We start from the raw sequence: 26,010 nt of genomic DNA, 5'->3' as shown, positions 1-26,010 counted from the left end.
GTCTGGCTGAAAAACGTGCAGGCTGATATTCAGCCGAGCTTTTCTGACAGTAGATGCAGTGACAAAAAACCACCGGTGAGTTAGAAAAACTACAAACAATACATGTAATTTATTAGTAGAGTCTGCTAGCCACTAGGCTAATTCTTGCAATGAAAACATGCTTAAGCAAATAATGGGTGACTTGCAAAACAGTTAGTTTTGTCTATTTAACAGTTATTATATATCCCTAAATTTTATGAAAAAGACCATGGTTTGGGTTAAAATATTATTATAACAGGACTTTCTGTCAGAAAGCCGTGAAAGCTAACTTGTCCCATGGACATGTGCTCCTAAGTTGAAAAAGTAAGGAGCGCACAAAGAACTTTAGGGGCACAATGTAACTTGATCAAATAATGTGTTTTCCGTAATAAACGTGACGCAAATAGACATTTGCAAGCAAAATTATTTAATGAATTTGTATACAAAATGTACAGAAAGGTAAAATCATCAAGTCTTGAAAAAATATTGCGATTTAATTTTGTCTTTAATGTTATTATCTTATATATATTATCTTTGCAATATGATTATCTTATAGCCTATAATGTTCAGTGTTTCCTCATCCCTAGGGCTGCTCAATTAATCGAATTTTAATCGTGATTACGATTTTGGCTCCAGACGATCTCAAAATTCATATAATCGAGGAAAAACGATTCTTTGGTGTTTCTGTTCTGAGACGCTCATGCGCAACTCAACCGCTACGCCCCCGCCCCCGCCCCCGCCCCCGCCCCCGCGTGTGTGGAGAGTGGAGATCCAGGCCGGCGATTTAAGCACGTGTAAAGATGACAGAGGGTGAGGCTGAGCAGCGTCGCTTGGTTGATAAAAAAGGTAGAACCACTTCATTTATTGAAGTATCTGTCTCTTATTGTATTTTATTTATTTCTTGTTTTCAAAAGATTGAGTGCAGTAGCCTACAACAGTTTAGGGTCCGACATTAACGGTTGCCCGAATGCCCGAGGCAAGTAAAAATATCCGGCGGGCCAGCAGTCCCTGCGCAGACATGCCCGATCGGGCAAGCAGCACCGACTCGGATTTTTTATTTTTATTATTTCTAATTGCAGGGCAGGAATTATACCACGGCCAAACGGCCAGTGCCGTGGAGTCCCCGGTGTGTGGCCGTAATGCACCTCCTACCCATATGGCCAGTGTAGCATGCCCTGTTTTTTATGACAAACAGCATAGCAAGGCTACGGCTAAGTTAACATAACGTTACTGACACTCCGAGACACATGCACACACACACATAACGTTACCGGACAGCCTCTCAGTCCTTAGCCGCTAACGTTAGCTCATGTTAGCACAGTTACCACACAGAAACTTTTACAAAGGATCATAATGTGCTTCTAGTGACTGTCAAATCACCAGCGAAAGATGTTTACACTGCGTACACGGAGATGGGACAAAGGTCTTCTGAGAAGGAAGATGGTTCACTCTGCTCTGCCGCCAGGAATAAAGTGGGAGGCAAAGATCATCTCTAAGGAAGAGGGCTCACTTTGCTGCAGGGTTCACCAAAACGTTTTTTTGTTTTTTCTTTTAATAAATTGAACACACATTAAAGAACATACAAGATTCTGTAGAGAATTAATACATATAATACAATACAATAAACATTGTCTAATTAAATGAAGGAAGAGGATTTTTTAAAGGCAAATAAAATATTGGGAATTTATGTAAAAATATACATACAGACATATGAATAATTATATAATTAAAGATATGTAGGCTATGTTAGGTGAATACACCTGTCAGTGACCCTGACCACTGGCATTGGCAAAAGAACTGGAGTTGGTCCCCGGATGCTGCACTGCAGCTGCCCACTGCTCCCAGTGTATACAGTAGGATGGGTCAAATACAGAGGTCAAATTTCGTTTCAATGTATGTTATGTGCTGAGAAAGGACAATAAAGAATCTTCTTCTAATAATAATTTCTTAATAACTAGGATATAACAAAAGAATAAAGAGATTTCAAAGACTTAAAAAATAAGGGACATGAATCAAAACAACAAGAAACGAGATATATCCCCAGTCATGCACACCCAGTTTTAATAAACTCAGTGCTGTTTTTCAACACATATATTGTTTTGTCTTCATTCAATGTAATTAGCACATATTGTTATTGCGCCATTTGTTTTGGCCTTGGTGCCGCACATTTTGGCCATGATGCCCCAATAAATTTGTATTTATCAAAGGCCAAAGTGGCCTTGCCCTAAAAAACCCACAACCGGCTGGATTCGCCGTTATTGTTTATCGCCACACTGCTGACATTTTACTCCATCCGTCACCGCACACTGTTTGATTGCGTTATCAAAACACGCCGCTATTATTCGGCCTTGCTTTTCACTTATTCCACCGAATACCGAATGTGTGGGGTTTTTTTTTGCAATATTCGACCGAATATATTGGGTGCATCCCTAAATAGGAGCCTTCCCCCACTCCCCACTCCCCTCACCGCTGTTCTCCTTACTATACTGGCTGCTGCGCTGTGCAAGTGCACAGATGTCTCAGAGTGGTGGTGCACTTGCAAATGTTTTGAAGGAGCAGCAGCGACGGCAATAATAACGAATGTAGCGGAAACACTGATGTTATTACTATCCTAAAACATTCTCTAGGTCCTCTGAAACTCTGCAGGACTTATTTCCACCCTGCCCAGCAGCGGTACCGTGGCGAACGCTCCCTAACTGCGGGGAGAACGGAGCAGGCCTCCCCGGAGGTCCGCCGCTTTTCCCGGTCCATCTCCTCCACACTTTGACTTACTTCCATGCTGCCGACAGTGGGACTATAGGCCTATTCACTGTGCCGACAGTGGCTTGGAAAACCGGCCATAACGCCAGGGCCTGCCCTGCCTGCGAAGAGCAGCGCACCGAAATTCTCCCGCGAGCCAGAGCACTTCCGTTCACATCAGACGCGCATTTCTCCACGCTGGTTGACAAGCGGTTCTGCTCCCAGCTGTTGTCTTCGTCACATTTAGGGCTGTTTTTCCATCATGGGTAACTACCCAGCTTGACACATTAGCTCGCGGCTCGCGCAGAAAATAGACCAGACGCCGAAATGATCGCTGCAGGGCCGGCGGCGGAGCTGCGTGGTGCGGCCAGTGTGGATGACACAATCGGTTAACATGGGCGCCGAAAGGAAACTGGCTTCACTTCTTGGCGCTTCGAGGCTATTCGCGGCGCTTCTGCAGGCAGTGTGGTTCTTAACCGTGTCACATGGGGAAGAGGGAAGAGGGAAGGCGGCTGGAGTTCCTCCAACATTTGCGGTTAGATTATCATATTTTTTTAATGACAAAAATATAGGCTGCTTCGACTGATTTTTTTATGCACACACGTGCCCCTAAATATTTTTTACAGTTCGCACACACCTATTTTTAGTCGCAAATGCGAGTGAAACGCTCGCACTGTCATGATACCTGAACATAGGACTTTCACATTAGAATGTCCATTCTGCCTTAACTGAGGCTTGAACTCATAACTTCTGAGACTGAGGTCTGTCTTCTATCTCACTGAGCTAATTGACAAGTGACAGTTCATGTGTGGCTTCACAAATTGACTAAGCCAAGCATCAGGGGTCCCAGACAGTAGCCATCCATGCCATGGAAAAGCAAATTTCAAAGTGAAAGCTGTAGCACATATGGTTGATTTGTTATGAATTTTTGAAGTTTTGAACTTTAGAGGCTTGCTGTAGCGCCACCATCAGGACTATTGTCTTGTGTTTCCAGTTGAGGACATCTGGCATGGGACTGGTCCTTTATGAAAAGTTTGGGTAGATTTCTCATATGGAAATGTTGCATGAGCTGAGGCTTGAACTCACAATCTTCAACACCAAGAACCATCCTCTATCTCATTGAGCTAATTGGCAAACAGAAATGTCACATGTAGCTTCACAAACTGACTAAGCCAGTCACCTGTGTGCAAGACAGCAGCTGTTAGTGTGTAAAGGCAGATTTGAAACAATCAAAAATTGAGTTATTAAGACAAAAATACACAAATTGCATCTAAACAACAATGACTGATTTGCTCCATAAGTGAAAAACTGATGTTTGAAAATGCCATTTTTGTATTGACTCCAATTGTTTGCATGACAGTGAAATTCAAAATGCTGTAATAAAATTCTGATATTTTCCAAACATCATCTACCATGACTCCAAAATTTTGTAATTTTTTTTAATGAACATTGAAAATGTATTTAGCAAGAATTTACAAGTATATGTTTACAATACCATTTACAGTCAAACATTTTGATGCACTGTAGGCTCAATTTTAGATAAATCAAAAATCTGTGTGGATCGTTTGTGTAGGATAGTCTGAAGATGCTCTGTAGCAAGTTTGGTGTCAATTGAGCAAAAATTGTGGGAGGAGATAGGTTTATTAAGTTTTACGGATTTTGAAAAAAACAGTGATGGACTTCATAATTTGCAATAGGTTTAAAAGTTTCTTCAATATTGGGGCTACATTTTGGTGAAAGTTGCAAATCTGTAGCACATATGGTTAATTTGTTGTGAATTTTCAAAATTTTGAAATTTAGAGGCTTGCTGTAGCGCCACCATCAGGACTATTGGCCTGTTTTTGCAGCTGAGGCAATCTGGCATGGGACTGGACCTTTGTGCAAAGTTTGGTGATTTTTCACGCATGGGAAGTAGGATTTCCTCGGAAGAAGAACATGCAGCAAAACAATAGGGTCCTGGCAGCTTAGGCTGCCCGGCCCCTAATAACTGGTTGGGTCCCACCTGATTCTGATTTAAACTCAACCCACTTCCAGGTACAGATACAGAAAATTTAGTAGACTGAACAGATACAGACATTTATGCAGATAATGGTGCACTCACTCATCCCTAGTATTTTGGCTACTTGAGGCCCTGTTTGGCCACACAGTGGAAAAAATAGGGCTCAGTAACTTAAAGTCTGACACAAAATATGGAGGTTATGTGTGAAAACCTGTGCCAATAAAGATGGAAAACACCCACTGGTTTTGAATCTACCTCAAGGGAATTTTGAGCTTGGGAAATGCTTTGAACTCAACAGAAATAGCAAGGTCATTTATATTGTGAAATATATCAGTACTGGCTGAAAAAAGTAAAAAAGTTATCCATGATCACCCAGGTCACCCAATGTTTCCCTGCAAAATGGAGCACCCATTGGGAAAAAAGGGAGCTTATTGTAATCATATCCAAACATTCTTATAGCAGACCAAATGAATGAAAGATTTACTAACAAAAAACTAGTGGGTAGATCTGTATATTAGTGTTGACAGTCAGAACATCAAGTCTAAAAATAACAACCAACAACTGCCAACTTAAAAAAAATGTTGAGGTGTTGTTTTTTTTTTTTTAATTCTTTGCAGAGCATTGGCTCAGTGTACGAGGGGCTTTAAGCTGAGATGCATCCTCATGATTTTAACAAGATGTGTGACCTCAATCCAGGAAGTTGTATGTTGGAATTAGAGTTAACACTTTATCTGAAGCCACAGGGCTCAGTTTAGGCTCTAATTCAAGCTTCAACACTGGTCTGAAACGAGCAGCAATGACAAGCAATGCGTACCTTCACCCACACACACAAACCCTCACACCGGGACTGAAGTTATGCAGATGAGATGCAGCTTCTCCCAACTGGGCCTCAAGTCCTGAGTCATTTAGTTGTTAATAGCAGTGATCGGTATCAGATCAATAAAAATAATGCGTCTCGAGCCACATAGAACACCCAACACAAATGAGTCCTTCAGTGAGAAAATGCTGAACACCCACAGGATTTAAAACCATGCTGTGAATGAGACATGTGTCTCCCTTTTCTTGGTCAGCAGCTTTGTTTTTGCCAAGCAGCCACCCACTAACTGGGAGAACACTCATTAAGTGATCATACTGTAGGGATCATCAAAAAACAGGGATACCAGGGAAGTTTCTGGGAATAAAATTAATTAGGCACCAGTGCTCCTTTGCCAGCTCCATTTACACACACAGTTTACCCAAAAATACACACCCTCTGACTTGGGAGACAGCATCACTGAATCACTAACATAAGTTCAAAAGTTTTCTGGGAGCTTCAGAGCTCCACATGAATCTCATTTAACTCAGGCAAACACAGCCTTAATGATATGCACCATGAAGCATCACTTTGTAATCAGTCAGAGCAAAAATATATAAACAGATGCAGGTATAAAGACAGCCAAGGGGCATTCAACATCCAATCATTCACCTGCACAGTTGGTCAGAGGTGCAAATGCAATACTTTTCCTATCAGCTTAGAGGAAACTTGCTGTTTCATCGCACCATCTTGGAAACAGGCAAGGGCCAATATTTCAGGCAGATCAGGTGTAGCCAGCAGCTATCTAGGCCAAGGCTTCCTCCTCTGTGGTCTAGTCATTTCAGCCGATCTCTGTAACAGATGTCTGTATATGAATTCACAGAAATCTGACAAATTTGACAATTTGACAAATATAAAGCTACAGTTGCAATCAAAATTATTCAACCCCCATTGCATATTAGGCCTACTGGCAAAATATACAATTTCTCAGCTGTTTGCAATAAACAGATTACACAAGAACTGTTTAAGTAGTTAAATGAAACCAATATTACAAGGGTTTTGATCCAAATTCAACTCAAAATGCTACTTTTAATGACTACTGCAGTCTCAAAATTATTCAACCCCTTCATGACAAGCATCTTCAGTACTTAGTAGAGCACCCTTTTGCTGTTATGACCTGCTGCAAACGTGATGCATAGCCAGACACCAGCTTCAGACAACGTTCCTGAGGAATCTCAGCCCATTCCTCATGGGCAATGGCCTCCAGTTCAGTAATATTCTTGGGTGTGCGTTTTGCAACCGCCTTCTTCAAATCCCACCAGAGATTTTCTATGGGGTTCAAGTCAGGCGACTGTGACGGCCACTCTAGAATCTTCCATTTCTTCTTCTGAAACCAAGCCTTGGTGGACTTTGAGGTATGCTTTGGATCATTATCCTGTTGGAAGGTCCAATGACGCCCAAGCTTCAGCTTCCTCACAGACAGCATGACGTTTTCATCTAAGATTTCCCGATACCTGACTGAATCCATCGTGCCCTCCACACGCTGCAGGTTTCCAGTGCCAGTGGCAGCAAAGCAGCCCCAGAGCATCACTGCGCCACCGCCATGCTTCACTGTAGGCAGGGTGTTCTTTTTAGCATATGCTTCATTCTTCTTCCTCCAGACATACCGCTGTTCTATAGGCCCGAAAAGTTCCAGTTTTGTTTCATCGCTCCACAGAACAGAATTTCAAAACTTCTGTGGCTTATTTATGTGGTTTTGAGCATATTGGAGCCGACTTTTCTTGTGCTTTTGGGTCAGTAGTGGTGTACGTCTTGGAGTCCCGGCATGGAGCCCTTCAGTGTTTAGTATGCGCCTTATTGTGCAAACTGAAACCTCAGTGCCTGCTGCCACCAAGTCTTGCCGCAGGTGTTTTGCAGTCACTCGAGGGTTTTTGACCACTTGCCTTCTCAGGAATCTGCTGGCAGCGGCTGACAGTTTCCTCTTTCTGCCACGTCCAGGTAGTGTAGCTACTGTTCCTTTAACTTTGAACTTGCGAACTATGCTTCCAATTGTATCTCTAGGAACATTCAGAGCTTTTGCTATCTTTTTGTATCCTTTTCCTTGTTTGTGCAAGGCAATGATTTCTTCTCTGAACTTTGTGGACAATTCTTTTGACTTAGCCATATTTCTAACATGCAATCAAACGTCACTCTCAACAAACCCCTAGCCAGTCCAGGTATGTGTTCTATCTCAAGCACACCTGAACTAATGAAGCCCTTGATTAGTTGCACCAGGTGTGCTTGAAACAGGGGGTTGAATAATTTTGAGACTGCAGTAGTGGTTAAAAGTAGCATTTTGTGTTGAATTTGGATAAAAACCATGGTATTATTAGTTTTATTAAACTATTTCAACTGTTCTTGTCTACTTTGTTGACTTTGGGTTGAATAATTTTGATTGCAACTGTAAATCATCATTAGACAAATTGTCATCGTCTTCCAAGATTGTGTTCCATCTCTCCATACGGAGACATATATGCAGAATCTGTTTACAGAGACAGGACGACATGGAAAGTGCATGTTTGACTGGTGTCTCTAACATTCTTGTCAAAGACACTATAGTTCGTCATGGATAGTCATGGACATAGCAATGTATGTAGTCATGCATGCATACACATATATATATATACAGTACAGGCCAAAAGTTTGGACACACCTTCTCATTCAATGCGTTTTCTTTATTTTCATGACTATTTACATTGTAGATTCTCACTGAAGGCATCAAAACTATGAATGAACACATGTGGAGTTATGTACTTAACAAAAAAAGGTGAAATAACTGAAAACATGTTTTATATTCTAGTTTCTTCAAAATAGCCACCCTTTGCTCTGATTACTGCTTTGCACACTCTTGGCATTCTCTCCATGAGCTTCAAGAGGTAGTCACCTGAAATGGTTTCCACTTCACAGGTGTGCCTTATCAGGGTTAATTAGTGGAATTTCTTGCTTTATCAATGGGGTTGGGACCATCAGTTGTGTTGTGCAGAAGTCAGGTTAATACACAGCCGACAGCCCTATTGGACAACTGTTAAAATTCATAATATGGCAAGAACCAATCAGCTAACTAAAGAAAAACGAGTGGCCATCATTACTTTAAGAAATGAAGGTCAGTCAGTCCGGAAAATTGCAAAAACTTTAAATGTGTCCCCAAGTGGAGTCGCAAAAACCATCAAGCGCTACAACGAAACTGGCACACATGAGGACTGACCCAGGAAAGGAAGACCAAGAGTCACCTCTGCTTCTGAGGATAAGTTCATCCGAGTCACCAGCCTCAGAAATGGCAAGTTAACAGCAGCTCAGATCAGAGACCAGATGAATGCCACACAGAGTTCTAGCAGCAGACCCATCTCTAGAACAACTGTTAAGAGGAGACTGCGCCAATCAGGCCTTCATGGTCAAATAGCTGCTAGGAAACCACTGCTAAGGAGAGGCAACAAGCAGAAGAGATTTGTTTGGGCCAAGAAACACAAGGAATGGACATTAGACCAGTGGAAATCTGTGCTTTGGTCTGATGAGTCCAAATTTGAGATCTTTGGTTCCAACCGCCGTGTCTTTGTGAGACGCAGAAAAGGTGAACGGATGGATTCCACATGCCTGGTTCCCACTGTGAAGCATGGAGGAGGAGGTGTGATGGTGTGGGGGTGTTTTGCTGGTGACACTGTTGGGGATTTATTCAAAATTGAAGGCACACTGAACCAGCATGGCTACCACAGCATCCTGCAGCGACATGCCATCCCATCCGGTTTGCGTTTAGTTGGACGATCATTTATTTTTCAACAGGACAATGACCCCAAACACACCTCCAGGCTGTGTAAGGGCTATTTGACCAAGAAGGAGAGTGATGGAGTGCTGCGGCAGATGACCTGGCCTCCACAGTCACCGGACCGGAACCCAATCCAGATGGTTTGGGGTGAGCTGGACCGCAGAGTGAAGGCAAAGGGGCCAACAAGTGCTAAACACCTCTGGGAACTCCTTCACGACTGTTGGAAAACCATTTCAGGTGACTACCTCTTGAAGCTCATGGAGAGAATGCCAAGAGTGTGCAAAGCAGTAATCAGAGCAAAGGGTGGCTATTTTGAAGAAACTAGAATATAAAACATGTTTTCAGTTATTTCACCTTTTTTTGTTAAGTACATAACTCCACATGTGTTCATTCATAGTTTTGATGCCTTCAGTGAGAATCTACAATGTAAATAGTCATGAAAATAAAGAAAACGCATTGAATGAGAAGGTGTGTCCAAACTTTTGGCCTGTACTGTATATACATATATATATATATATATACATATATATATATATATATATATATATATATACATATATATATATATATATATATATATATATATATATATATATATATATATATATATATGTATATAGGGACTGTTTGTTATCTATGAAGGTTGAGGGGGTGATTCAAAAAGGGGAGGCATGTCAAATAATTCTAAGCACTTATGGACAAATCATGTGTGACAAACCCTTCCGTCTGAGAAAAACATAACCAAATCTGAGTTTAAAATAGTGACATTTCATAAAAATAACTTTATTCTACGTCTCATTTAAAATTTGACCAAAAATAAATTGTTTGCACAAACTCACCAGCATGCATGACAAGAGGGAAAAAAAGCAAGGCTTTTTTCAACTCCAGGATATGGTCTTGAATTCTGAACTTTCAAGGATTAAAGATTAAGTTTTAAACATATAATTACTAATTTATGATGGAGGGAGGCTCATGCATTTTTTGTCAGTCACTCAGAGGCTCAAGGAAAAAAGTCTGTAGCTTCCAGAAGGGTTAAGAAAAATAAAGTCACAGCCCAGCCACCCCCCTCCTATTAAATTAAGAACAGTCCCTAACTACTATCTGCCTGCTATTCACCACTTTAATGTTTTTTAAAACTGTCTTAGAGCAACACTGTCAAAATTGGATTATCTTCCCTGGGCCAACAATGTTTATTGGTTACCTAAACTTGTTATATTATTGCTGCTGAGATTTAAAAAAAAGTGTAGATAGTCGCAATCTGTAGGTCTTTAAGAAAATGACTAAGTGGCATCATTTGACTCAATCCAGTCCTACCAGACATGAGAAAAGCTCTTCCAAAGCCACCAAAGACATACAGCTATTTACACAGATTGAGAGAAATCTTCTCAGGGTCTTTTCTCCTACAGGCTAACAGGTAAGTCATTGATGGATGTCCAGTATTTCCAGTGAGTGCATTTAGTTTGAATGGTTTTAAGGCTTTGCTAGTAAAAAATAGCATTAGCACTGTCAGAGTTAACCATAGTCCAAAAACCAATGGGCGACGTCACGGTGGCTACATCCATTGTTTTATACAGTGTATAGTTCAAACTTGACCCAGGGGTCAATATAATGGTAAAGCAATAACGGGTAAATGTTACAAAGTGTATCAATAAAAAATCCCTGCACACACCTGATGAAGCATGTATTACCATAGTTACTAAATGATCTTATATGGTCTACACATTGCTTGTAGCCTACCGACTGGGAGAACAATTTCTTAACAGCTGACAATCAGCAGATAGATTTAGCAGCAGATTTGTTTTTGATTTCATCGTAAAATCACATTTGTGCTCTCACACAAGTTGATCTGTTTTGCTGTCACATGACAAACAAACCACGCCAGAGTTTGCTTGTAGGTGGACTGAGACCGTCCCTCTCAGACGGTCTCAGTCCACTTGTTCAGTCTGCACCAGAGCAAGACTGATGGTTTTGATATCAGCTCAAATAAACCAAAATAATGGGCAAACACAAGTTCAACTGAACCAACCAAACAAGAAAGCACTCAAAATGCAAAGGTATCGATACCAAAACTTTAAAAAAGAAAAAGCTCTTCATTTTTTTTCCTACTGTTTCCGTCAACTATACCCAAAATTCTCCAGTATCATCCCTCCTCTTCTGTCCCCATCGGTCCCCAGCCCTCTTGGCATGTTGTGGCATATGTATTTACTGAGCAACCAAGTGGCATTTATCTCACAGCTTAATCATAATTAGTCCAACTTAGTCCAGGGCAGACAGCCTGGTAGTGGGCATATGTTCAGATCCTGGTTAAAGACACACTGCTCCCCCAGGGGATGCCTGCATGTTGACATGTGTGTGTATGTTGGGTGTGTGTGGGCAGGGGTAACAAGTGTGTGTGTCTGCGTATGGCAGCAGACTGTTGCTGTGGAGCGCGCTCTGAACCTCCATTAACACAACCCACCATGTTTCCTTCCCTCGGCTACCCAGCCATGCTGAGAGAGGCCACTTGAAACCTGGAGGGAAAAGAGTTCACCGGAGTGTACGGAAGAGGAAGATGACAGGATGGGGCAGGAGAGAAGTGAGACGGGAAGAGGATGGGAGGGCGACAAGGACCTGAGTCAGACGGTAAAAATGAGTGGAGGGAGAGAGGGAGGATAAGGTGAGGAAGAGAGGAAACCAGAGAGGAGGGTAGAACAGAGAGAGAAAGAGACGGTCTGGCAAAGGTCCAGGGTTATCACTGGCAGAAGTCAAGGCATTTGCCAGCTGCCAGCTGGAGACAGCAGCACTCAGCCAGAAGGATGCTGCCCTGCGCAGCTTCTAACGGCTAGTGTGTTCATCTGTGTTTGTGTGTCTGTGTGCACAGCATGGATGCTGCGGAGCGCTGAGAGCTCCAGCGATGTGTTAAAGCACGGTACAAAGACCATATGCATAACCAGTTACACTGACTGAAGGCACAGTTTTTACAAAACACATACAAGTCCAGTCACAGTTGCTCCTCCTCTTAAGTTTGTGTTCATTTTTGCCAAGTTGCCTACTCTCCCAGCAGCCATGGAAGAGACAAGGGAAGCTGCTTAAAAACATCTCCCCAAGTCTCCCTCTTTTGGCAGACCATGCTTAAGTGTATCCTCTTTAGGCAGGGCATTACATAACTGTTTGCCATGCCCAGCCCAGTTGCATGCCAGAAGGATGTCAACAAAAATAAACATACATAAACCTGCAAGATTTAGTGTCAAAAGTTTAACACACAGTGATGGAAAGCTTGTTTATATCTCATTTCTCCTTCGTCTAATCAGTGATGCTGAAGCGCAGACGTTGTCCCAATTTCCTCCTCTCTCTTGAAGATGAGTGGTAGGGAGGGAAGGAAGGAGGGGAGGAAGAGTAGCGGGGATTCCTTTTTTTTAAGGTGCCATTCTGCTGCAGCTTAACTTACTCGCCACATGTGGTCTTCGATGTGAGACAAGCTCACATGTACACAGTACACACTGTCAGGCTGTCAAATTACACATGGCTCCACTGACTAGAGGATGATGTCATTTAGAATTAGAGCTGGAACATGAGTTGATTAATAGATAATTAATCATCAGAAATTTAAGAGTTGATTATTATTTTTAAGTTTATTAAGTCATTTTGAAGCACAGATCAGAGTTCCCACACATTTTCATGGACAAAATTTCAAAACTTTTCCATGATTTGCCCATCTTGCCGGACCAATCAGATTCAAACTGTATTTAAACATACTTTCAGCTGGCTGGCATACATGAAGGGAGAGACGGAATGCTGGGAGAAAATTAGGAATTGTACATGATGGTAAATAAAATGTCACACATTAGTGCATATTAGAGCTACAGTATGTTATCAGCTACGGAAGATTAATGTGCTGTTATATTACATTACGTGGAAGGTTACCCATGGAAGATTAGCCTACCTTAACAACTTCATTACACACTAAAAAATTATATGACTTTTGCAAACTTACTATGATTTTAACTAATTCCATGAATTTTCCAGATCTGGAAAATGTGATTGTGAAATGCCATGACCTATCCAGGTTTTCCATGAATGTGGGAACACTGACAGATCCCCAAAATACACTGATTTCAGCTTCTCAAGTGTGAAAATCTCCTGGTTTTGTTATTATTTTAGGAATCTGAACCTTTAGGTTTTGGTTGGACAAAAGAAGCAATACGAATATTTCAATTTGGGCTTTGGTAGACTGTGATTGGCAATTTTACTATTTTCTGACATTTTAGTCCAAAAGTGGTTCCCAATTGGTGAGTCGCAGGTCCATTCTGAATTGACTGAAAGTGGCTTATGCATGTCTGAAGTTTGTAAAAAACACACTTTATTTTGAAGTATGGTGACTTTCGGGCACAGAGTTTTCATTTTGAAGTGCTGTGTCCTGCTGTCAAGTGACTGACTAACAAACAGCTACTTAACAGAGACAGCGAACTAGTTCAATGACATGGGCAGTATGATGCTAAATATATTCAGCTGTGTGGACCTTGAATTAATGACTAAGGAGAAATCTGGCCCCCGTGGCCAGACCAGTTGGGAGCCACTGGCCAAAGCAACGCTGTACTGAAGTGACACCACTCAGACACAACAATAAACTCTACACAGGGAGGTCAGCTGCAGGTTGCTCAGTTCAATCTCTTACCCATGAAGCCATCTCGTCTGCTCTTTTCCACAAGAAAGCACATTAACATCTATTCAAAAAGAAAAAGTTTAAAGCTCACATGAAGCCATACATGTGGTGAAAGTTGCATCACATGACTGAGAAGCAGCCTCTGTGTGCTGTTGAAATCCACCTTACTGCGGTGCTGGCTCAGAAAGCGCTCCCTCTAACGGGCAAAGCTGGTCATACTCAGATTTAGCAGAAACAGCTCCCTAGGAAGAGGTTAATCCACTCATAGCATTTTAATGACATCTACACCAGCGCACCATGCTAATCACATTTGCCTTCACATCTCACGAAACGCTGGCAGCTAGTATGCAGCTCAGTGTAAGCGGCTGCTGCAGTCCAGCGGCTCCCCGCAAAATGTCCTGGAGCTCCAGCAGAGCAGACTCACACATCCTAGGAGGAATATGTCAACCCAAACACACCGCAGAATCTATCACTCTCCAGCCAGAAACGTCACAACTCCGATAGTGCCATATAAAACGCATGTCCACGATGCATTACAGCAGGAATAAGCAGGTCGTCCCCTTTTATAAACGTTTAACTAGAGAAGTTCCCTGTCCTGCGTACTAAAGCTTCCTTATGTTATATTTAACGGTTAACCGGTCCGGTTCCCTCATCATTTGCCGGCCCGGCTCCACTCAGGTGTGGTGATGAACACACGTATGAACTTCATGACGTAAAGTGTGACATTTTTAACATGCAAGCGACATATTCAAAGTTAGCAAACAGACAAGCGGGAAAACGCCCATTTTAAAGAAAAGAAGCGAAGTGAAAACTTGAGCAATAAGCGCCGGTGATACAGATACTGCACTTCGACTCACCTTGAGCGGCCGTTCCTCGGGTGCTGAATACACTTGCTATCAAAGTGGCCACATACCAAATCATAGTACTATTGCCGACCAGAAATAAACCTCATCATATCTCAAAGTGCCCCTTTCGGTGAATCCCTCATCGCCGAGTGTCCCAGGATGAATTGAAGCGGGCCGGTATCCTGTTTTCCTGTTAACCGAGCCCTGGACACTTTTCCATCGGCGCTTTCCCCTCTCTCTTCCCCTCTCCTCCGCTCTCCTCTCGCATCCTGAGACGGATCACCTGCGCCAATGGGACGAGAGCAGACGATGCAGTGAAACCAAGCACGAGCTTCTAGATAACCGGGGCCCCACCCCCGCACTCGTTTCATTGATGGGAGTGGGAAGAAGTCCGGCCGCTGATTGGTCATCTGCGCTGTCGGTTTCCCAGCTGGAAGTGTTATGTTCATGGGACATGAGAATACTCGGAGATTTTACATTTCCGTTCAAAGAAATCACCTCAGTGTACTCATGGCGGCTAGAAAGAGAGGCTGCTTTTTGATTCTTGGCTTTTTCACCCTTAACGCATTTAAATATACAATGATAGTAATAATACCATAATAGCAGGGGGCTCGAAAAGCCTGTAATGAAAAGGCTGAATAAATCGATTTAAAGACTGAACTGAAAAAAAGTAGAAGATCTCTGGGGCCCCTCTCTCACCCCTTAAAGTCCCTAAATGGTTTAGGCCATTCCTACACTAGGATTAATTTATAAATGCAGCTAGAACTGAGTGAGTGGCTGCTCATGCTGCTGGAGCATCAACGAACACTGTCATGAATTTCCCCAAGAACAGGAAACTGGCATTACAAACAAAAAAAGGAACTAAAGGCAAGGTAAAGAGAGCCAACTGACTTGATAAAAGAAGGAAAAATCAAAAGGTGCGTGACAGAGACATGAATCAAGAGAGAAAGGGTGGGGGACCCACTGACACTACTTATGCATAAGGCTTAGAATATGCTGCTGTGCCCCTGCCTGGATAGATAACTTTCAAAGTCGAAATAAATATCTTAAGGATTAGGTAAGAACTTTCTTTTAGCCTACATAGACAAATGCCTGCTTTCTAATGAATGAGTTCATCATCAATGTAGTAAACTATGGCTATGCCTACACAATGTCTTAATCTGAATCACACGTGACAAAATCCAACAGGTGGTTACCCTGTATTGTAGATGTGATGAAAATCTTCCATGTTTTTTCTCTTTTTTTCTGAATGGTAGTCATACTGCCATTGTTTGACTCTAGGTGTTTCTGCAGGACTCAACATTTTGTGCGGGCCTGAGGAATCAAGATCTACGGACAAAATTGACATCTGTGTCCTAAAAGCATTATTATTTGTTCCCGCTTTTCAAGGTGAACTTGAATGCAGCACTAAAGGGAACCACTTTAAGGTGGGTTGGAGTGTGAAGCTGTAGCGGAGCTGCGATATCATCCTGCGCAATTAGACAAGAAGGATCTTTCAGCTTGTGAGACCTCTGCCATCCATACATTCACATTCATTTTGAAAAATCTTCACTATGTTTGAATGAAATGATGATGGTCAGATTGTTGTATAGTGTTTGGCCTACATCAAAAACGCGTTGCCAGTGAAGACCACTGTGAGCTTGGCACACTGACTAAAACAGTTTGCAACAAATAACTTGTCTGAGTTCAGCATGATTCATTCTCATTGATACAGTGATTCAGTCAAGGACAGTTAAAAAATTCAGCTGACTCAGTGTGCCTTGCTCATAGAGCATCCTCTGCCTCAGAGCCAATTATCTTCCACCTCCAAGTCTACAGACTCCCCCTTAGACTGGTCCTGCAGGAAGAGGTCCCAGGAACAGCCTCCAGCATAGCTGTTTCATCCACACATTTTTTTCCCATAGACACTTATCTCACTCTCACTCTCTCTTTTTTTAAATTCAGTAACAGTACGTTCCTGCTTATAGAAGTAGTGCGTAAGACTTAGAGTGATTTAGTGTCATCTAGTGGTGAGGATTGCTGAATGCAACCAGCTGAAACTTCTAACAGTTAGATTTCCTAGTGTTCTTGCTATATTGTAGGCAACTGGACTTGCTGGAGTTTCTTGAAGACGTTTCACCTCTCATCCAAGTGGCTTCTTCAGTTTTCAGCCTCATGTTACATGTCAGTGTTGGTGGCTAGCCCAGCACCTGCTAATGTGTGCTCACGTTTTTTTTCTGATCCAGAAGTTTAGGAGGTTTTACCAGGAACTAAATTATCCAGATAGATCCCTTTCTCACCAAAATATAACACAGCAGATGACTGAAACCAGTACAAACACTGAATAAAGCAGTTTCATGTTACAAATCAGTGTTTCTGTGATGCTGTTTGGCACATGGGATGCAAACCTAACCCTTGCTGATGCAAAATGCAGACTTTCAGGAGGTTTTTACCAGAAGCCAAATTACCCGCAAAGGTCCCCTCCTCTCCAAAACAAATGGTCCCCATGATTTAAACTAGTAAAAACACTGAATGAAGCGGATTCTTTTTAAAAATCAGTCTTTTTCTAACATTGCTGAATGCTGTTCACCAAGGTTACTCAAACTGAATCTTTCAATATTCATTCTGCTAATGGCGTCCCACAGTATAAATACCTTGGTATCTGGCTGGATGACAATCTTAATTTTAAGCAACATACTGACATTCTGGCTATTAATAATTGGCTTTCTGTACAGAAATTTCCTTTTCTACATCAATAAAGAATTGTAGAATCTGTATTTTGGATTATGGGGATGTCGTATATGGCAAAACTGCCACCTCTACACTGAAATCAGTGGATGCTGTCTACCACTCAGCCCTAAGGTTCATAACAGCTGATTCTTACAGCACCCATCACTGCTATCTTTAAGGTCGGCTGGCCACATTTGGCTGTGTGATGGGAACAGCATTGGTATTTTTTCATTTATAAAGCTTTGATGCAGATGCTTAATTCATCCCTTTTAACTCTGACCTCACATAACCTTGGTACTCGCTCACAGAATAGGTTATTGCTTCACATTCCCTTAGTCAGAGCTGAACTTGGAAGAATGTCATTCTCTTACAGTGCTTCTTATACATGGAACATTCTGCAAAAGACCTTTAACATGGACACTGTCATCCAATTGAGTGTAAATGCTTTTAACTATACATCTACACCATGTTTATTATCCTGTATTTCTACTTTTAGCGATCATCTATTGCTTTTATTGCTTGTTGTTTTGTATGATTTCATTTCTGTTTTGGTATGCCCAGTGGTTCTTGTTGATTGTTTTTAATGTATTTGATCATGCTCAGCATCATTGATTATTATTATTATTATTATTATTATTATTATTATTATTATTATTATTCTCTTATTCATAATGACATGGAGATGTTAATCAATCATTTCTGAGAACTGGAACAAAACCTTTTCTTTTTTTTATCCTCTTCAATTAGGCTGGGGAATTTATTTTCAAATCTGAACATCTTGACTAATAAACATTGTAATGGGCCAACCTCCCAGTGATTTAGTGATTTATTTTTTTTCTTGAATATCAGAGGTAAAATCTGACAGAGTGGACGTCTTACAGAATTAACAAAAACTTATATATTTATTAATTTCACAGCAGCCATAGTGAGCAGCCATTTTATTTTTTAAAGTTGCTCAGAGTTCTCTTTATGCTAATCAAAATAATAATTTTTAAACCATAATTCGAATTTAGTTTTGATTTAGAAGGGCTATGGAGCTGATCTGTTATGTTCAGACACACCCAATAGCAATATTATTAATGCATTTATCATATAATAGAAAGCTTACCAGTACTTTAGCAGCATTCACACCCTTTTGGCAACCAAGAGGTGAGACAGGAGTCCTTGTCTTATAGCTAACCCCTTTTATGCCTGATTAAACGATGTTTTTGTAGAAATCTGACGGAGCTGACAAAAATCTGGGACACATCTCTAAATGGTCAAGATTTTGGCTTTTAACCAATTTTTTACTTGTCTGAATTTGTGAATTTTGGGACTGCTGTGTTTTTTGGCACAGGACAAGTTTAGAAGTTAAAAAATGAAAGCCAAACAAAATGTTTTTTAAAACCACATGTATGTATTTTATTTATATAAATCCTTAAAAATAATGTTTCACCCAAGAAATGGCGTGTGTCGGTCAGAATGGATGTAATATAAAGCAGCATTTAGAGGCAAACATTCAGGTATTAAATATCTGCTGTCATTCTCTGTCACAGTCTGCCTCCCTTTTCTGGGGCTACTTTGATGTCCCTCTCTCCTCTGTCTCATAAAGCCTGTGTGGCCTCAGTTACTCACATTGGCTCTTCTACAAGAAACAGCCAGGAGACTTTGGCACGTCAAGCCCCAACATGTCAGCATCTCTGACAGAGACATCATTGGCTACAGATGCAGCTGAAGGCCCTTCTCCTGATGCTCAACAGCCAATTCAGCCACTGTGATGATGGGACTATAGCCATGTCTCATAGCTAACTGTCACACCGAGCAGTTTGTTTTAAAAGAGCTGTGTGAAGTGCAAATAGTATATTCAAATTCAGCTTTCATCAGTTCTGTGACCTACTCCAACACACTCTGCTCCCAGTCACGTTTTTGTTTCTCCTCCTTTAATGAGCCAGGTGTGACTCATTAAATGTTGGTTGTGGCTACTGGCTGTGAAAAAAAATATATATAGCTTTGCTTTCCAGCTCCTCCTGGGGAACCCCAAGGCGTCCCCAGGCCAGAGGATTTATGTAATCCTTCTAGCATGTTATGGTTCTGCCTCAGGGCTTGCTACCAATAAGCGGTGCCCAGAACACTGCTAACAAGAGGCATCCAGGAGGCATCCTAATCAGATGCCCAAACCAGCCCAACTGGCCCCTTTCGACGCAAAGGAGCAGTGGCTCTACTCCAAGCTCTCTCCAGGTGTCTGTGCGCCTCACCCTATCACCAAAGCTGAGCCCAGACATCCCACAGAGGAAACTCATTTTGGCTGCTTGTATCCGCGACCTCATCTTTCGGTCACTGCCCAAAGCTCATGACTATAGGTGAGGGTTGGGACGCAGATGGACTGGTAAATCTAACGTTTCACCTTCCCACAGGATCTTAGCTTGGTCATTCTCAACCACCTTCAGAGGTGTCTTCCATTCTGACCTTGGGACTTCAAGCCCATACTCAGTGCAAATGTACCTGTACACTATGCCAGCCACTTGGTTGTGGCGTTCCATGTACGCTGTTCCTGCCTGCATCTTACACCCTATAGCTGTTGTGTGCTGGACTGTCTCAGGAGCATCTTTGCACAGCCTGCACCTGGGGTCCTGTCTGGTGTGGTAGACCCCTGCTTCTATTGATCTTGTACTAAGTGCCTGATCTTGTGCTGCCATGATAGTGCTTTTGTGCCATGTTGTATTCCAGACTTTTCCAGCCACTGGAGGTTTGCCTGACTTTTCAGGACGTGCCTCACTCTTTGTAGGTATTTAGCTGTGGCTGACTTTCTTGCAGCCTCCTCATAGTTCCCATTTGCCTGCAGGACCCCAGCCAACTCATCACAAAGAGTGGCTACAAATACCGGTTCCGAAGTGGAGCAACCATCAGTCAACTCCTCTACATGGATGACATCAAGCTTTATGCCAGGAGTGAGCAAGACATTGATTCACTGATCCACCTCACCAGGATTTACAGCAATGACAAAAGAATGTAATTCGGACTAGATAAGTGTGGTCAGACAATGTCCAAGAGAGGGAAGATGATCAGAACCGGGGAGGTTAAACTACAAGGGGGCAGCATTGTAGATGTTCAGGACAGCTACAAATACCTTGGGGTCCCACATCAAATGGGAACCATAAGAGGGCCACAAGAAAGTCAGCCATAGCCAAATACCTTCAAACAGTAAAAGCCTCTACACATAATCAGCTGTAAAACCGCTTTGTGCTGGCTGTTCCATTGTTTGTCTTTGGAGAGGGCGGCAACGCCTGACAAAGCGGCACCGCTACCCTTGGCGTCGCGCACCACTCGGATTTTCCGCCCGAGTGCTGCGCTCAGACTTGAAATTATTTGAACTTTGACCGCGCCACTGCACCGCACCTGGCGGTGAGCGAAGCACGTTGTTCTTATCATGTGAAGGCCGCTTAAGACAGGTCCTGAAAAGTCAGCTGAATGGAAAGAACAAGGTCGGAGCCATCAACACGTATGCCCTGCCAGCACAACACATGGAGGGTTTCATCCCAAGACCATGTTTGTTTAGGGTGAAAACATCTACAAGTGAACAATTACAATTAAAGGGAGGTTGGTGCGATATAATGTCCAAGTGCCCATGCACTGTAATCATATCAGGAATAAAAGAACACAGATATCTCGCAAAGTTCCCAATGACAAAAAGCACAAGTACTGCATCCATTAAGTATACTGAATGAGAGGAAACATATTATTATATGTATTATATTATATTATTATAACATAACATACAAATTCAGCTCTTAATTTAGACCAAAACGGTGAACTGTGATAATACTATGAATCCAGCATGCCTCTCTGCAGAGCAGTGTGTTGATAAGAACTACTGTGATGCTGCAGAGGTGCAAATACTATGCAGTGTCTTCGTGCTATTGTAGTACACTGAATATCCCTGGATTTTGGACCATTGGTTGAAGATAGATTTATTTGACAATCATAAATTCATATAAATCTGCTTCATCTGCAGACAGTTATCCCATACATCTACAGCTGTCAAGGATTAAATTACACAAGAAAGCTACAGACTTATTTCCATTGTGATCCTCTGGGGGGCAAGATGTCAGATATGGCAAGACCAACAGATGCAAATACAACATCCATATAATTACAGACAGGAATAAAAGAGACATAAAAGGAAAGCACTGTATTAGTTTCTGCAAGGTCACTATTCTGAAAGACTATTTGCTAACTATTTAAGTTTGCTTAAATTTCTCTCTTCTTCATCACTTTTAGAGATACTGGCAATTACAGCCTTATATAAAAAGGTATTTTTGCCTATTTAACCTTTAAATCTAAAAAGAATAAAATCTGTCGGGCTGCATTTTGTTGAATAGTTGTGATTGTCTCTGAAGCAATTAAAGTAGTTGGATAGATATTTGGGGGCCTCATTATAAACAATTTTATGTGTAACTCCCAGCTGAATTTGTATGACTCTTTTGACAGGAAGCCAAATAAGCTGAAGAAAATGTGCTGAATCAAGATAGGTAGGTGGAAGTAATTTTGACTTTTCACTATTTTCTGACATTTTGTAGACCAAATAACTGACCAGAAAGTATGAGTGCACATTCAAGGAATTGGACTCAGGTTTTTGTTGCTCTCAGTGTACATACACAGATTAGACATACAGCTGAAACAGGTACAATCAAGCTGCACGAGGTGAACATTATTCTTGACTACTATGAATGAATAATATTAAGTAATTAATAGAAAAATTACTTATCAGATTAATATATAATCTATAATGAAAAAAATATTTAGTTGCCGCCTTAGTGGTCAATATAGTGACGGCCTATTGGATGAAAACGAGCGGATGTGCCCTTTTGGCTGCCCTCTTGTCCCCTATGTTATGCAGTAGGTGCCCTTTTTTCCTTTTCGCCCCTGCCCTTCAAACATCCTGAGTCCATCACTGTTTACTAGAAATGCTAACGCCTTCAGTTATATTCTTGTGAGTGTAGCTTTCAGCTAAAACCATAACCACCGGGGCAGATGCATTAAATGTGTGGAGCATGTGCTGAGTGCCGAGGCCAGTTTGGGTCTGATTGACTGTTTACATGCAGGACTAATTCGACTCCCAATTGCATTATCTGGGTGTGTTAGTCCAACTTTGAGAAATTAGATTCAGTACAATTTCAGTTGGACTAACATGTTTACATGTATTTTAAAAGTCTGGTTTTAGTCGGACTAACACTATAAATTATTTTTCTCTGATGTCATATAAATGTACTGAGTGTGACAGTGAGCCAGCATGCACAAGACAGAACCCTGAAACTGAAGCAGCTAATGGAATTCAGCCATCATTAAATTTTTTTAGTCGCACCTGTGATTTTCCTACTGTGACAAGTCAAAATGTCTTCTGTGAAAAGCTCCTATTCACCAGTTTCTAAGTTCATAAACAGCCAATTTCGAGCTTTGATTAGTTGGTTTACTAATGGAAAGCATTTAATACCTGTTCCTGAAATCTCATGTGCCATTACCTGTCTGTCACTGTACAATGTAGAGACGACACATACCAAACCAGGCTGGATACAAATCAAATATCATCATGACATTTATGATTTTGTTAAAATAAAAAAGTGTGACAATTTGCTGTAGCTGAAATAAATAAAGTGTGCAGAGAGTCAGGAGCATGTTGCTGTCTGAAATGTGCAGACCTGCAGATCTTTGAAAACTGAACACAGAAGTAATATCAGACATCATGTTATATCAAGTCATGTGGCTGCTCATTTCTTTGAAGCCCAACATAACATCTCAACACTCAGATATATCGGCATTGAAGCTCCTTGCTCCTTAAACGATAACTTTTCTGGATCTACACTCTGGGTACCATGGCTCCTAAGGGCCTTAACTAAGACTTTGACATCAGACCATACCTTTGACCTTGTTGTTTATTATGCTGATATGTATACTTTATGCTGCTTGTGTGTGTATACTTACTGAATCATCCAATGTTGATGTTGCTATGCAGTTTATCTGTCTTTAAAAATACTTATTTTAGATCCCGTTTTTAGACAGAGGCGCCTCTTATTATAGTTCGTAGTTTATGATGGCTCTGTAGCTTGATTCCGCCTTACTCTACTATATAGGAGGTCGAGATGTTTTAAATTTGTAAAATATGTTATGTAATTCAAACCGTGTCCACATATTGTCTGCATGTGGATTTATATTACTTTGGTATTTAGGTACCTTCTATGTACTTCTCAATGTACCTTGCTATATTTTTCATATGTACTTTTCAAATGTATTTGTCAAATGTATTTGCTTAATATTTTTCTATATATTTTTCCAAACTGATTGATACCAGTTGACACCAGGTGTGTTAAATCACATGTCTTGTATGAGCGGGTATCTTCTTAAGCTACCAACTCTCCGTCGATCCATGTAACAGCAGTTTGAGAAAGAGCCTTGTGCTTCAAACGTCACAGCGCAAATAAAAAAGCCTTCAATGGGAGCTGAGACTTGGTGTGCGGTACATTTTCTCCATTTTTGCTGTCTGAAATGTGTCCCATACTGACACAATAAGGTTAGACACATGGCCATTACTTATACACCATTTTCAGTGGCCTGGCGTATTGTCAGTGGTCCTCATATAAGGGCTTTCCACAAATCTGTGTGTCCTGCTGAGGGAGCTGGCTAATGTAGAAACAGGTTTAGCATATGCCTTAGAGCACTAAATCTGGACTGGGAGGGGATCAATGCCCCCCCTTGTAGCAGTTTATCAATATGGTTCCAATTGGTATCACTCTAGTACAGTGGGACTCCCCTTTTTTTTTACCACCTTTGTGGTGCCCCAATAGTTGATTATGTTGGATCATGGTCAGATTTTTTAGCCTGACAAGGATTACCATGTTTTTATTGGATTTGCATTTAAGAAGCCATATAACATGAAAATTTCCCCTCTTGAATATCCCCTCTAGGGGATCAAGAAAGTATATCTTATCTTATCTTCAAAATAACAACTACTTGAGGATATGTTATAGTCATAATAGTTTGAACTTACCATGGTTGCAGTGTGGCTATTGATGGCAATGTCAGTCAGTCTGTCTGTTGGTCCACCACTTTGGTCCAGACTGAAATACAGTGGAAACAGTTTGTAGTGATCATGATTACAGTGATTGATTGCTTACATGGATCAGTAGCTTGAGACAGAATTATTCCTATACAAGTACTGTTTAAATCAGTAGTTCCCAACTAGTGGGTCACGGTCAGGAGCATTCTGAATGGACCGCAAGTGACTTGCAAACGTGTCATGTTTGTAAAAAACACACTTTATTTTGAAGTGCCATTTTCTGCTGTTGAGTGACTGACTAACAGAGAGCTATCTGTGACAGAGACAGCAAACCAGCTTGAAGACATGGCCAAACATAAGTATGACGCTGAATGTATTAAACTGTATGGACCTTGATCTACTGGCTAAGGAGAAATTTGGACCCTGTGGCTGCACCAATTGGGAACCACTGGTTTAAATAATTAGCTTAGAATGATCAAACAATCCACTTACAGCGTTCATTTGGGTTTTTTTCATACATGGCAGTGTTTGAAAAACTAGAAGTACCAGTGTGAAAACATGGATGCTTCCCACAGATCTTCCCCCCAGCAGCAAAGACGATCTGTGCAATCAGCGCAGTTTAAAGGTGGACACTCCAAATTACTGTCACCTATCTGACTAAACATCCACTTTTCATTGAGTGATGGCCAGAAAAGTGTTTTTGGAGAGCATTATGATGTCACAGTAAAGTTGACCTGTGACCTTTTGAATAAAAAATGTCATCATTTTATCTTATTAGGCATTCGTGTGAAACGTCATAATTACATACAATTCTTGAGGTAGGCCCAAAACATGACCTTTGTCCTTCAACTATCAAATTTTAATCAGTTCATTCTGTGGATGCTTGTGCCAAATTTGAAAGTCCGTCAAGACCTTTTTGAGATATTGCATTCATGAGAATAAGACAGATGCAAGGTCATAGTGATCTTGACCTTTGACCACCAAATTCTAATCAGTTCATGGTTAAGTCCAAGTTGGCATTTGTGCTTTTGACCTTCCACCAAATTTTAATTGGTTCATCCTGTGGACATCTGTGTCAAATCTGAAGAAATTCCCTTAAGGTGTTTGTGAAATATTGCGCTCACCATAATGAGACAGAAGCAAGGTCACAATGACCTTTGACCACCAAAGTCTAAACAGCTCATTGTTGAGTCAAGGTGAACTTTTGTGCCAAATTTGAAGAAATCCCTCAAGGTGTCCGTGAGATATTGCATTCACGAGAATGGGAGGAATGCAAGGTCACAGTGACCTTAGACCACCAAAGTCCAATCAGTTCATCCTTGAGTCCAAGTGAATGTTTGCGCCAGAATTGAGGAAATTTCCTCCAGGCCTTTTAGACACATCATTTCATTTTATTTTATTTTTATTTAAAAGGGACAATGTACAGCTCAAACATA

General features: G+C 41.3%; 1 protein-coding gene across 3 annotated transcripts in view; it reads right to left on the bottom strand.

Annotated features, from left to right (window-relative positions):
* Positions 1-15,120, bottom strand: part of igsf9bb (immunoglobulin superfamily, member 9Bb) — a 277,518-nt gene extending 262,398 nt beyond the window's left edge. For all 3 annotated transcript variants that reach the window (XR_013492299.1, XM_033650284.2, XM_033650293.2), the window contains exon 1: positions 14,848-15,120. Coding sequence is in view for 2 of the 3 variants with exons in the window: in XM_033650284.2 (XP_033506175.1) it covers positions 14,848-14,911 (64 nt within the window). In the remaining variant the exon portion in view is untranslated. The remainder of the gene's footprint in view (positions 1-14,847) is intronic.
* Between the last annotated feature and the right edge of the window lie 10,890 nt (positions 15,121-26,010).

Source organism: Epinephelus lanceolatus, chromosome 11 (genome assembly GCF_041903045.1).
Source record: "Epinephelus lanceolatus isolate andai-2023 chromosome 11, ASM4190304v1, whole genome shotgun sequence".
NCBI lineage: Eukaryota > Metazoa > Chordata > Actinopteri > Perciformes > Serranidae > Epinephelus > Epinephelus lanceolatus.
The sequence above is the reverse complement of the archived record's forward strand: the minus strand, read 5'-3'. Positions and strand labels throughout refer to the sequence as shown.